The sequence below is a fragment of the Corvus hawaiiensis genome, chromosome Z, assembly GCF_020740725.1.
Source record: "Corvus hawaiiensis isolate bCorHaw1 chromosome Z, bCorHaw1.pri.cur, whole genome shotgun sequence".
Lineage (NCBI taxonomy): Eukaryota > Metazoa > Chordata > Aves > Passeriformes > Corvidae > Corvus > Corvus hawaiiensis.
Genome location: NC_063255.1, coordinates 61,272,721 through 61,285,785, shown reverse-complemented (window position 1 = coordinate 61,285,785; position 13,065 = coordinate 61,272,721). Strand labels below are relative to the sequence as shown.

Sequence of the window (13,065 nt, the reverse complement as noted above, 5' to 3'; positions counted from 1 at the left end):
TCTTTTTCTGTGCAACAAGATCAATGCAGAAGGTTCCTGTAGTGGGTAGTAGTGAGAGGTTGGTCTTGTACTTGAGAAGACTGGATTAGAGCTCTGTGCAAGGCTATAGCTGTGGTTAAGTGATAAAAATTATAGTGAGGTGTCACTTGTCGCTTTCTTCAATGTGAAATCTGAGCTTCTCAAAAAAGGTCAGATTTTGTTAATTTTTCTTAGATTGATTTTAAGTGTAACATTGTTATTTGGGACATCTCTAGGATTCATAGGGCTCCTGAGTGTCATTAAGAAGATCATGCTTTTCCCTCTGTAGACTTTTTGAAACTGTGGTAAGTAGGTGGAGTGGCTGATAGGACAGGGCAGGGGTCTGTCACTGGGGTGTGCGTGCTGTAGAGCAGATCTTGCTCCTATTACTGAAAGCAACCTTGCAAGTATGTGTTGCTTTGAGTGTAACGCCTAGTCCAGTCTGAATAGCACTCTATACTTTCTGGTGTTACCAAACGTTGGAACAGAAGAGGCTAAGTAATTGAAAGAATTTCCAGAACGGAAGTTGGCAACACTTTCTGACCTGTGCACTTATGTAAGTTTTCCACTGAGTTCTATTGGTGCATAATGTGTAGCGTACAGGAGAAATCTCATCATTTTAATACAATGCCTTAGTAGAATGTTGTTCTTATTAGATTACTCTCATTATAGAATTCTTAAAAAATACTCATCCTGCAAGTACGTAAGTACACCTCCTCTAGCTGATAAAGTTTTATGGAGAGACAAAGAAAAGGCTCAGGCTTTAGTATCTGATTTGACTTTATGAGCCACTTTGTGTAAATTGCTTAATGACACTGGTGATAAACACGTGTATCATTGTTTAGCCGTGATGGGAGTTATGACAGTTTAGCCTTCCTGGATTTCAAATGCCACAGATTTATTCACTATTGCAAAATAAGGCTGCTATTAGAGTTGGTAAAGTTAGTTTTTCTTATAGAACATATTAAAACTTGTGGAAAAGTTAATACTATAATTTGTTACAAAGTAAGTTATAAATGCTTCTTAGGAATATAAATAATGCTGAGAAGAATGATCTGTCAATAACCTGGTATTGTGGTGTAACACCAGAAAAAAAAAAGTTCTTCTTGGAAACTGAATATCAGCTGACGTCTTGTGACCTCTCGATCAATACAGTGTTGGTTTGCTTTCTTGGCACATTGTTCTATGCACTTTGGACTGGTCAGACTTGTTCATATGTCTCTAATCAAGGCAACAAGATCAGAAGTCTTCATCTCAAGGTTTAATAAATATGTTTAGTGTGTATATAATGGAGATATCAGATTTGTAATTGAACTGTTATGTAGGACTCTTCAGAGAGATAATTTATTTTATTATTTCCTTTGGAATGAAGTTCAAGATAATTTAAAACGTTTTAAGTCCTCTCCAAGCATAACATAATCATGTGATCTTTGGCTCGGTAAGGCTTTAAGTAAATGAAGTACTGCATTATTATATGCATGCTTAGTCACAACAGCAAAATAATGTCAGGAAAAGTGTAACATTCTTAACTTTCAGACAAGATGTTTTTCAAAGTATGTAATTGTGTGGTTTTGAAGTTGGCTTATCTGACTGAATGACACAGGCTTGACCATGGTAGAAATAATATGTGAGACTGCATACCAAATGCATTAGGTATAAATATAACCCAGAATTTACAGTTCTATATCTTGTATTAAAGCTTTTATACAAGTGTCTTTCAGCTATATTTTCTGTTAAAGTGTGGCTATACGGCTGTATCTCTCTTGGCAAACAAGGCTGCTCTTCAGTGTTCTGTGTTGTCACTGAAGCCCTAACTAATTCTAATACCATGCATCCAGGGTGAGTAGTTTTCTCTCTGTGGCTTTCAGGCTTAATTTTCATTCCGTGTTTTCCTTCAGGCACTTGTGAGGACAAAGATAAACCTCTGAGCTGCTCTGTCGTTGAGACTTTGAGGTGTACCTTGACAGCTTACCAGAACAAGCTGGAAGATACGTCTAATGAGGTAACACTTGCAATGTTTGGCTCTCTATGTATTGCATTTGGCCTGCAGCAGTACATACGCTTTGCTTGTAAAAAAGGGCAGAAGAGTGGGAATGTTGAGTTGACAGCTTCAAGTACACCCAAGAAAAAATCTGTCACTACTATTTCTCTAAGCTTGCCCTACAGTGAAGTTTCACTTACATTTGTGGGGACTGGGAGAAGAGTTTTTTGTCTTTCTAGTTTAATTTGGTTTTCTGGTTCAACCTTTCGGGGTTATTTTCAAAAAACATTTAGGATAACAAACCATTCATATATAGGATTTTAGTTAAAAGATAATGATCTGTGTGTGGCAGCATATACTGCAGTGTTCCTTAATACGCAATGGTTGAGCGTCAATAGTCATTGCCATCAGTTATGTAAATGATCATACTCCCCTCTACTTTTAAAACTGGTACAATTTTCTGAGGAGAGTGTGTTTTGGATGGAATCTCTTTGGGAGCTATTTTGCAGTAATTTCAATTAAAATAGGACTGTTAAAGTACTGTCTTTAAGTTATCTAAGAAAGTAATGGAAATATTTCACTTTTGGGAATCTTACCCTTGGAAAAATCAGATGTTTTTCATGCAGTCCTACTATCCTTTTGTATCACTGACTGAGAAGTTACAGTGTTGCATTTATTTTGTTGTGTGTTTTGCTAGTGTGACAAAATTACTCCTCTTGAGTGTAAATGTTTTATTAATTTATAGCTTTAAAGGCTGTAGAAAGAAGTTAGCTGCACCATTAAAACTTTTTGTACAAACTTGTGATTAGTCTTTGAATAAAATTGGCAAATACAAAAAGGCAAGATGTGATAAGATTGTAAAAATGCCAGCACTCCATTTCTAGGTTTTGTCTTTTGTTTTGACAAATGCATAGTCTAGCTAGTCAGTCAACACATTAAAAAAATTAAAAAAAAAAAAGAAAAGTATATCAGCTTTGCCCCTTTTATTGGGAGAAGAACAGTCTCCCACAAGACCTTTGAGTTTGTTCAAGGGGCACAAAAAGAAGTGACCATGGAAACAATTATACTTTTTAAACAGCAAGCACTGTTAAGTCTCTCCCAGTGAGATAAGAGAACTGATGTGTACAGTCATTATAAAACTCTTCTGAGACCCAAGTCTGGAAGCTGAAGAGTAACTAGGAACATATTACCCACAGCGAATTGTTATTTGGGAGGAGGAGCATCACGTGATAGGCAGCACAGTTGAAAAGTCGACTCAGCAGGCTTTGGCTTAGTGATGTGCTTTGTTGTGAAACTGTGCCAGAGACAGCAGTGGGGAGACCAAGGGGGTGGCTTCTAAGAAAGCAAAGAGAGTGTTCTGACAGAAAGAAGAATGAACTGTCAAGGAAAATAAATCGCAAGCAGAGCAGGACCAACAGATGACCTGCCACAAGACTTCCCAGTAGGACTGTGTGTGACTGACCCTGAAGTTGTCATATGGAGCCAGAGATCACTGAGCATCTTCGTGGTGCACAGAAAGGGCAGTTCTCTGTCCTTCTTGATTACCCCTGCCCCCACAGAGAATGCTGCTTTTGGCTTTTTATGTGTGAGATATGTTTAATAATAAAACTTTTAAATAATACAATAATGCACAAGGGGACTATGAAGGGCACTCTGCAATAAACCCAGGATGTTTTAATACACAATAGGAAGGGTTTTAGTAAGCAACACAACAGTAAGCAAATATTAGTGCTTTTCCTTATAAAAAGATTTTCAACAAGATCCCACATACTGATGTATTTATTAATGTAGGTGTACACCTGTATTTATATGTGAAATATGCTGGTAAACTTGTCATGTTTCATCTTTATCTTACTATGTTAAACTTAGATGAAAAGATCTAGTTAATTTGTGTGACTGAAAGGTGTAGAAATGTTTTGGGATTTGTAGGTAACTAGCTTTTCACTTTCTGTATAGTGCAGACACCAGAATATGTTTGGGAAGAGGGAAAAGGCTAGTAAACCAATAAAAAGACTGGAAATACCCCAGTAGCATTCTTTAATTTACTATAATTATTTCTAAGGGTACTTCCAGGTTCCCTGACATCAAAATATAAAAATAAACATATGATTTCAAAAGTAATTAATAAATTTTGTAAATGGGGTATTCTGCTTCTGAGTTGCTCCTTAAATATCAGACATTAGCAGTATCATCATATAAACAGAGATACAGATTATTTTGATAAGTTGTTATCCTTTTTGAAAGTAGACAGTGAAGCTGGTACACATTATGGTACCTTGGTACACATTAAGCAACCTCTGGGGTGGTTGCTTTTAACCCTACAGTAGTCACTGTGCCTCTTTGGAACACTGCTGCTTTTTACAGTATGAGAGTACTATCCAGTGCTCAGTAAAGAACCATGCTTGTAGCTGGACAGTTTCTGCAAATGGCCACTGACTTGAAAACTTATTTTCTCAAACCACTCCCCAGATCATTATCTGAATTTATTACGCTTTCAAGTGCATTTCAGAGTCTGTGTTTTTGTCAGATGTTTTGAGAGTTAATAGGATAGGTAAGAGTGGACTCAGTTTGGGGTTCTTTTAAATCATTATAAAAGTTATTTAGTGCTTTTGTAATGGCATGTTATTTAGATTGTATGGCATACAAAAGCTGTTCGATGAATTGAAATAAATGTTGGTTTTTAACTTTTATGTACAAAATTCTTCCTTTATATTATATTGAATAGATCACTGCAGTCTTTCTGTAAAAGCCTGTTTGACTTTCATATTTTTCACAGCTTGAGAAAACGAAGGCTTTGTGTAAAAAGATGACAAAAGAACTTGAGATATCTGAGGAGAAAATGTGTGCTTTAAGACAAGACCTTAAGGTATGGTTTAATGAATTTAGCATAAAATTTGTAAGTTCTGCAAAAGGTATCTTTCTGGATTAAAGGTATCTTTTTTTCTTATCAGAGTAAGTCTCTATATCATTGTATTCCATTGAGCAAATGAGTTTACCTTTGCAAGTTTGTGTGAAGCCATGCTGCTTTATTCTGCTTACCACTATAGGCTACATAATTTCAATGATTGCACTTCTGAAATAATTAAAATACATTTATGAATTAGCAAAATATTGTTTTATATTGAAATCGGTAACAGTAATTTTTTTGTTTAACTGTTTTTCTCAAGAAAAGTAAAAGGGAGTTTAATTACCTCTGTGCATATGAAGGTCTATTTTATTAAAGATGTCTGTTCTTTTGTTAATTTTTTTGTTTGTGTTTATCCAAAAGGTCAATGCATGTAATGCATCAAGTTGTCTTTAACAGCTGTAAAGTGTGCAGCATAAAATTTCTTAGAGTAAAATTTACCTCAGATAAAAACACTTGAGAATTCTTTCCTTTAGTTTTGGAACAAATTTTTTTTTTCTGGTTTTGGCTGACACCACTTTTGTAATGTCTTGTCTGGTTAAATCAATAGCCAAGCGAGTGAGCAAGTCCTGAGGTTGTGTTTTAACTTAATTTCCCAACTAGTAGTGTATTGTATTACTGCCAAAATAGAATGTCTGTAAACCCAGTGTTTTTCAGATTCTTTTGCTGAGAATAGGCTACTTTGTGGTTTTATGCAGTGTTCTTCTGTAACATTCGTTGAATCTTCACATTAATGAATACTTGCACATGGTGTGTTCTCATCTGTTCTGAACTTTCTTTACTAATTTATGTTCAGAAGATTTAGGACTTCTGCTTCTGTTACAGCACCTTTTTAACTCACCTAAGATTTTTGCAACCCTTTGCAATAGATACTTGTATTCTTCATGCAAAAACTGAGCTTGCTACACACAGAGGGTACTGGTTTTTATGCAATGTGCCAGTTTTCAATCTCTCTAAATTTTTGGTAATATTGTATAGATGATCAAAATCTAGATCCAGTCTGAAAGCATTTGTGTTAGAAATTTAACATTAATATTTTTATGTTTTTATTTAGAAAAATAAAACTTGTCATTTTCTGATGAATTTGATAGTATCTTTTGTATGAATTTATGATCTACGAAGCTATGATTTTGCGAAAAATAAACAATGCTTTCAGTTTGACCTTTTGCAAACTTTAGCAGTGCTGGAAAGCCAGTGTATCTGCACAACATTTTGGCTCAAAAGGGGTAGCGTATTAAGTTCTTTGTTTACCTGGTGAGATCTTGGTGCTGGTAACATAATGGTATTTATGACCATTTCTGATTATTCCTTACTTCCCATGGTCAAGCCTCCAAAGAGAGTCTTTCACATTTTTTTAATCTTGCGTATAAAGACAATGGACAACTGCAGCTGTGTTGCTTACAGAGTCAGCTGTAACAGATCAGGGATTCACTTAAGAAAATAATGTATCTTTTCAATAGGTCTGAGAGCTTTGCACTCTGCAGAGGATAAGTTGTGTTCCTGTGTTTTGCATCTCATTTGTGGGGGTAGAGGGGACTGTGAAGATCACTGCGTCATGGAGCCTTTACCTGTCAGAGATGGATTTCCAATGCTGTCTAGTTGCAAGCTGTGGAAGAGGCCTATTGTCAATTTTGAAATTCTGTTCTTGAGAGATACTGTCCACCTAGCCTGGAGTCTTGTGAATGCATGTGGTTGTATGACTGTTTGTTTCCTCAGATGATGAGCACTTGACTAAGGTAGCATTTTATAAAGTAAAATTTATACCAACCTTTCTGTTACATTACTCTGTTTTACAGGAAGCTCAGGGTACCATGGCTGATGCCAATAAAGAGTTAAACCATCTGCACACTAAGTGTGCAGACAGAGAGACTTTAATAGAAACTTTAAAAATGGAACTACAGGATGTACAGCAATGCTGGGAGAAAGAGCAAGTACGTGCCGCAGAATCTGAAAATGAAATCCAGAAGCTTACCAGGGCTTACCAGAAGGATATGGAGGTATTACTAAAGACAAGATGACTGTCAAAGAGTCTTTATTTAATCTCAGCTTTATACATTTACATACATCAGATGGTTACTCTTAGTCTTAACAGATTTATCCCTAAAATATGATTTTAAGATACGTATTTTGAAATATGCGTTTAATATCTACAAGATCTCAGGACATATTGGTTCTCCTTTCTTCTGTATCAGAACTAATAGCTTAATCATTCCAGTATTTTGAATTTTTGAAAAAAGTTTATTTAAAAAGCTACGCTTGACGAACAATTATTTCTTTCTTTCAAAATAGAAAAGTTAACAGAAATGTTTTACAACTGAAACATGTAATAGTGTTGTTATCATGTGTTAATTACTGATCCACATGGCAATTGATAGATAGCAAATATGGAATTGAGGTAGATTTGCATGCATGGCACAAAACCTAGAAATTCTTATTTTTTATCTCTTAGCTAATTGTGGTGTGCTATGTGTGGGAATGGGTCCACAATGTCTTATTTCAGAACTATTATCTCTCTTCTTATATGTATTAACAGATGTTAATTTTGTTGCTTTTTCCGCCCAATAAAGCGGTTCTGTACTAGCAATGGCAATGATATACTTGTAGATGTTGTGCATATTGAGCTCATTACTTCCACAAATTTGGACATGGATGCCAACTGAGTAAAAAGGAAACATTCTTTCCACCTCTTTTACAGTCTGGTATTTAAATGGGGTCCACATGAAGCAGCTGGAATTGTTACACACATCAGATAATGATTAAAGTGAAGGAAACGAAGTCTGGCTATATTGTAAAGTCAGCATGTCTACAACCCTGTGGTTGCATTCAACATGTGTGAATTGATTTGGGGTCTTGGAATCCTGTTTTTCATGCCAAATGGATAATTATCATGCTAGTTTTATCACAGCTCAAACAAAAATGTAATGATGGTGGTACACTGGATTTTCCTTGGGGAATTTGTAGTTCTGTTAGATACAAAGTTAAAATAAACTAAACTACAATTTCTTTTTAGTTGCCTAAAATACTATGAAATAATTGTGAGAAAATGCACCTAAGTGTAATGGAAAGGGCTCAGAAAATCCCTGGTTTCCCATCTCGACCATCCGTAATTTCTTAATGTAAAACCTCAACCAAGGCCCCTGGAAAACAATGGGAACCTTTGCAATGGTTTACAGACTTTGTTCTTGTGACTTTTGAGATACAGCTTGCTATTGTTGTCTTAATCAAAGTTGCTAAGTTGCCTATATGTGCTAAAAGCATTAAGAGTAGAATTTCTATGGCATGCTGTTGTTGCTAAAGTTTATTTATTACTTGCATCAATTTATTATACTACTGACTAAAATCAGTGTAAATGAATGAGGTATGGCTTGTGGAATTTAACTGATGAAGATATAAGCCTATTTTGTCTGGCCATTTAGTCTCATACATAATCCATACAAAAACAATTTTAGAAAGACTTTACAGTGATAGTTGTATAAATGGTGTGTTGTGCTGCCAAGCCAATCAGAGAATTTTCTGCATGCTCTGCAGTTGTTGCAAGTGGTACAGTTTGAATATAACTGAAAATGTTACCATAAATAAATAAATTGCATGTACTAATAGCATGGAATTTTTTATCTGTATCAGTTAGTGGCTGTGGTGACAGTAGTACTGTTCTGTAGTTATATAATTTATTTATATATAGACAAATAATAGACAAATTTTGTAAAAACTGTTTTCTTACATTTGCTTCAATATGTATGACTGCAAATATTAGCAATTGAAGAATTTGAAAAAGGTTTGAGAATGAGCTGTGTGGGCTTTTATTCACTGATATGTAGTTCATTTTACTGCCCATGTGATGCATGTCTTTCAATTCTAACACTGTTCAGATACAACATGTAATTTTTCCTTTTGTTTCAGGAGAAACTAACCTTCCTTCATAGCTTATACCAGCATTTGATAGCGGGCTGTGTGCTTATAAAACAACCAGAAGGCATTCTAGATAGATTCTCTTGGCCTGAGCTTTGTGTAGTCTTGCAGGAGAATGTTGATGCCCTGATCTCAGACCTCAACAGGGCTAATGAGAAGGTAAGTGTCCTTAGGCACCAGCTACCTCTATTAAATTCAGTGACATTTGTCCACATCGCAGTATCATTAAAAAGGACTGACATTCATCTTATTTCAAAAAGAATTTGGACGTTAATAATTCAATACCATTAATTATGGCTTGTCTACAACTCAGTTTGATGCCATTGCTGTGGGCATGTAAATGTGACTGAAGTCTGTATGAAGTCTCTAAGCTCCACTTTCAGTGCAGGACATGCTAATAGTACTAGCCAATATTAGCCACAGGGACCTAATTAAAAGAAAATAAATTAATCTTACTGATGAAGCAATTCAAAGAACTTAGTCATTTACACTAATAAAGCAAGTCTTTATTTTACCATAAAACAGAAACAAAATGCACTTACTCTAGGAATATAATCCTTAAACTATGTGTTTATTATTCAGAGGTACTATTTGAAAGAGTGACAATGTATTTTTTTCATTTAATTGTAATTCGTGGACTATGAATTGTATTCAGAAACATGAATAGAAATTACCTATTTTTATAAAACATGTCAATATTTGCTATAGGGAGGAGCTGTACTTTTTGGAATTATTTTGATGTAAGTAATCTTATGTGGCCTTTCTCTCAAGAAATCCCCGCATTTTTAGGAAAGAAAAGACTTTGTTTTTAAATAAATTAAACTGATTCTGCAGACTAACATATGACAATCTTTAAGATTTCAGTTCGTTTTCTGCCTCTGTTGATCAGATCAGTCCTAAGACTAGTACAGCAACTCCAGAACTTGTCTGTGCTGACATTTTTTGAGACATAGTAAGGGGAAATCTTCTTTTGACATTTCTCATCTTCTGGAGTGACCACTCTTCTGGCTTGAGTAAGATGCAGGGCTTCTTACAAGTGAATTGTTTTAACTCTGCCCGTCATTTAATAAATACCCCAGCAGTCATTTGGACCTACCCCCTTACTAAAGGGGATAGGATGCAATCTGGATTATGAACATTAAATGTACTTTTCTATTTTGTTTTCAAAGTAGAGGAGGAAAGGGAATGGAAGAGAAGGGAGTGAACATTATTGGCAGTGTTTGGGGATGTTGTGTCATATTGTTTCTTGCTTTTTAATTTAGTATGATTATTGATATTGACTGTGACGTCTCTAGGGCTCTTATCATATACTTACGAGCTTTTAAGGGGTTTTGAGCAGTGTGTCACTTGTGTTGTACCCACTTTATTGCAAACAAAACTTTTGTCTTGAATTTCTCTGTGACCTATTTGAAAAGTAGCTTGCTGATACTCTCTAGTAATAAAGTGTAGGTGTTTGTATTTAAACATTATTGCTACCTTGATTCATTCCTCCACTTAGTTTGCATGGGAGCTCCAAAGTTATCCACAGAGTGAATCCATTTGTGCTTGTTAAAAGCAACTTCTGTATGCTAAAATGTCCTGAAATTCTTCTAATACTTAATAGTATCTGGAACATCCTGGGTTTCCACTAAAACAAAAAGTAAATTAAGGACTGTGTTTTTACTCATTATTTGCAATTCTTGCAAACTTCTAAAGGACTGGTATACTCAGATTGGTACTTTAGCAACACAAGATTTAATGCACTTGTGAAAAAAAAAAAAAAAAAAGAAAAGAAAAGGAAAAAAAAAAAAAAAAAAAAAGGTGTCCAGTTCAGGTTTTCAACAAAGAAAGCAACAAATATCTGCAACATGGTACAACAATGGCAAAACCAAATCCAATTTTTTGTTCACTTTCTTGCACAACTCAAGTTAATAATCTGTCATGAAAGGCTTTTACTTAGTTTTGATGAATATACTGAAGAAATTACAGTTTAGATTTTATGCTGGGATTGTCTGTGGTTAAACTGATATGTACAGTAAAGTAAAAAGGTGTTTAGAGAAGTAAAAGAATTTATTTTTAAATGTTTGTCACACAGATATCTCACCTAGAATATGTTTGTAAAAACAAGTCCAATACAATGAAGGAGCTTCAGCAGAGCCAGGAAGATGCTTTAAATAAAATGGCTGAACAGATGAAAGCACAGGCAAGCAGTTGGCAGAATGAAAAAAAGTATCTGGAACAGCAGTACGCAGGTCTCCTTGGGGAGGTTCATGCAAGGGCACAGGTATGGTGCTATGAACTTCTGATTTTTTTTTTCTTGTAAATATTTAATGGATTATTTCAGTAGTGTGAGCCCCTAACCAGTTTAAGGTTGTTTAAAATAAAAAAAAAAAAGCAAACTCCATGCTAGTATTAACTTCATTTGTAATAAGAAATAAATGTCTTTGTTAAAACATTCCAGAAGTGAGTTGCCTAATTTGGTTTACAGTTGCTAGTGATTCTTTTTTTTGAGAATGTTAAGGCTGTAAGATTGAATTTGCTTGGTTTAAGAATTATATAGGGCAGCAGTGATTATTTTCAGTGTCATGCTTTGCAAATACTGTGTAGAGGTACAGTAATATGGTGTCATCTGGGGATAAATTTAGGTATATACATTCTGACCCTAAAAACCAATTAGCAGTTACATTGGTAGATTTCAACAGTATTAAAGGACTGTTACACAGATGCTACAGTGAGCAGTGGGTCAAAAGTTTAAAACTCTTGGCACTGATTGTTAGACAAATTATTTGCAATTTAAAATGTTCACTATTAATTCTACAACCACCCTTCACCATCTTTTCAATCACATTCATCTACATGTGTTTCAATTAAAAGTGTTGTGAAATTGAGGAAATAAGGTATGCCTTGTTACTTGTGACTGCCACCTGCAACTTACTGCATCTGAAGGATGCTGTATTTGACTCAGATTTTAGTCTTGGAAGTCTTTGTGTGCTGAAAAATGTATCTATGAAGTATTTTTTTGACAGAGCAATTATGGTGACTTCTTAGGATTGAGTTATAATTTTGTAGATTTTTTTGCTTGATATTTACATTTCACATTGGATATTGATAAGGCTAGAAACATCACTATGAGTGGAATAAGTGACATCTAGGTTTATATTAAATTTCCCCAACTTCATGTAGTTTCAACTTATAGGTTTCATTTGCCAACAAAAAGAATGGTGGAATAAGGAAGCTTAATTGTAATTTTAAACATTACATTTCCTTCCTAAAGAAAAAGTGGAGTTACACAATTTAGATTACTTCCTCCTATGAATGATGGTTCCTACCTTTAAAAACTCCAATGTTTTGTGAAAAATAGGTGGTCTGCAGTACTGCACCATTCTTTGGGATGGTGCTGAACCTGCCAGTCTCTGCAGCTGAGTTGTATAGACAGCATGTAAAGCACGTACTGAAAAAGTGTATCTTTTTTGTGGAGGGCACATTAGGCATGTCTTTTGGAAAAAACTTCATCTGTCAGCTTGCTGTACGGGATTACTGAATCTCTAAAAGGAAAAACAATCTCTAAGGATGTTTTCCCTTAGAATCATCTGGGCATGTTTTCTAACACAGGTTATGTAATGTCGGAGTGCTAGATGGTAGTTTTGTAATCTAGGTAGTGCAATGTCTGTATACACTTAGATGATTCAACAGTCTGTTTTCCGTCTTGTGTTGCAATTTGTCTTCCTTACCATTCAGTGTCAAACTCTAAAGAAGACAGTCTAATTTCTTCTCAATTTCCAATTTGTGACTGACTTTTGCAAATACCAAATTAAGCCTTTCCCTTCCTATCATCCATAGGGTCCATAAATGTCTACTGTTAGGGCTGTCCTAGTCCTGATTGCCCATTTTTCCTGGCTTAACTGTATTTTACCTATTGCATTTTGAGCCAGTTAGCCATATTTTTCTTCAAGATCGCTGCTTTGTTTGATCAGAGGTGTGCAGACAGACTAATGTCATAGCCTTATTTCCAAAGGAAACAAGGAAAAATGTGCCACAAGTTACAGGATGTCTTCAAAGGATTTTTAAGATTTCCTAACTGCCAGTGATTACATAAAGATGCAGAATGCAATAGTTAAATTTAATTATTTTAGCAAGCTTTATTCATTACATTTTATAAGAAACATATAATCAGTGCAAGTGGAATATAATTTGCCAGTATTTCATTGTACAGCTGAGGGTCTCCTCACTCTAGGACACTTATTCTAGCACTACCAGGAAACTGTAGCAATTT

At 35.1% G+C, this 13,065-nt stretch overlaps 1 protein-coding gene across 4 annotated transcripts in view; it reads left to right on the top strand.

The window, feature by feature from the left end:
- The window catches only part of CCDC171 (coiled-coil domain containing 171), a 157,392-nt gene that overhangs the window by 51,839 nt on the left and 92,488 nt on the right, over nt 1-13,065 (top strand). For all 4 annotated transcript variants that reach the window (XM_048291288.1, XM_048291287.1, XM_048291285.1 and 1 more), the window contains exons 11-15: nt 1,917-2,020; nt 4,776-4,865; nt 6,701-6,901; nt 8,805-8,972; nt 10,888-11,076. In XM_048291288.1, the coding sequence (XP_048147245.1) occupies nt 1,917-2,020; nt 4,776-4,865; nt 6,701-6,901; nt 8,805-8,972; nt 10,888-11,076 (752 nt within the window). The remainder of the gene's footprint in view (nt 1-1,916; nt 2,021-4,775; nt 4,866-6,700; nt 6,902-8,804; nt 8,973-10,887; nt 11,077-13,065) is intronic.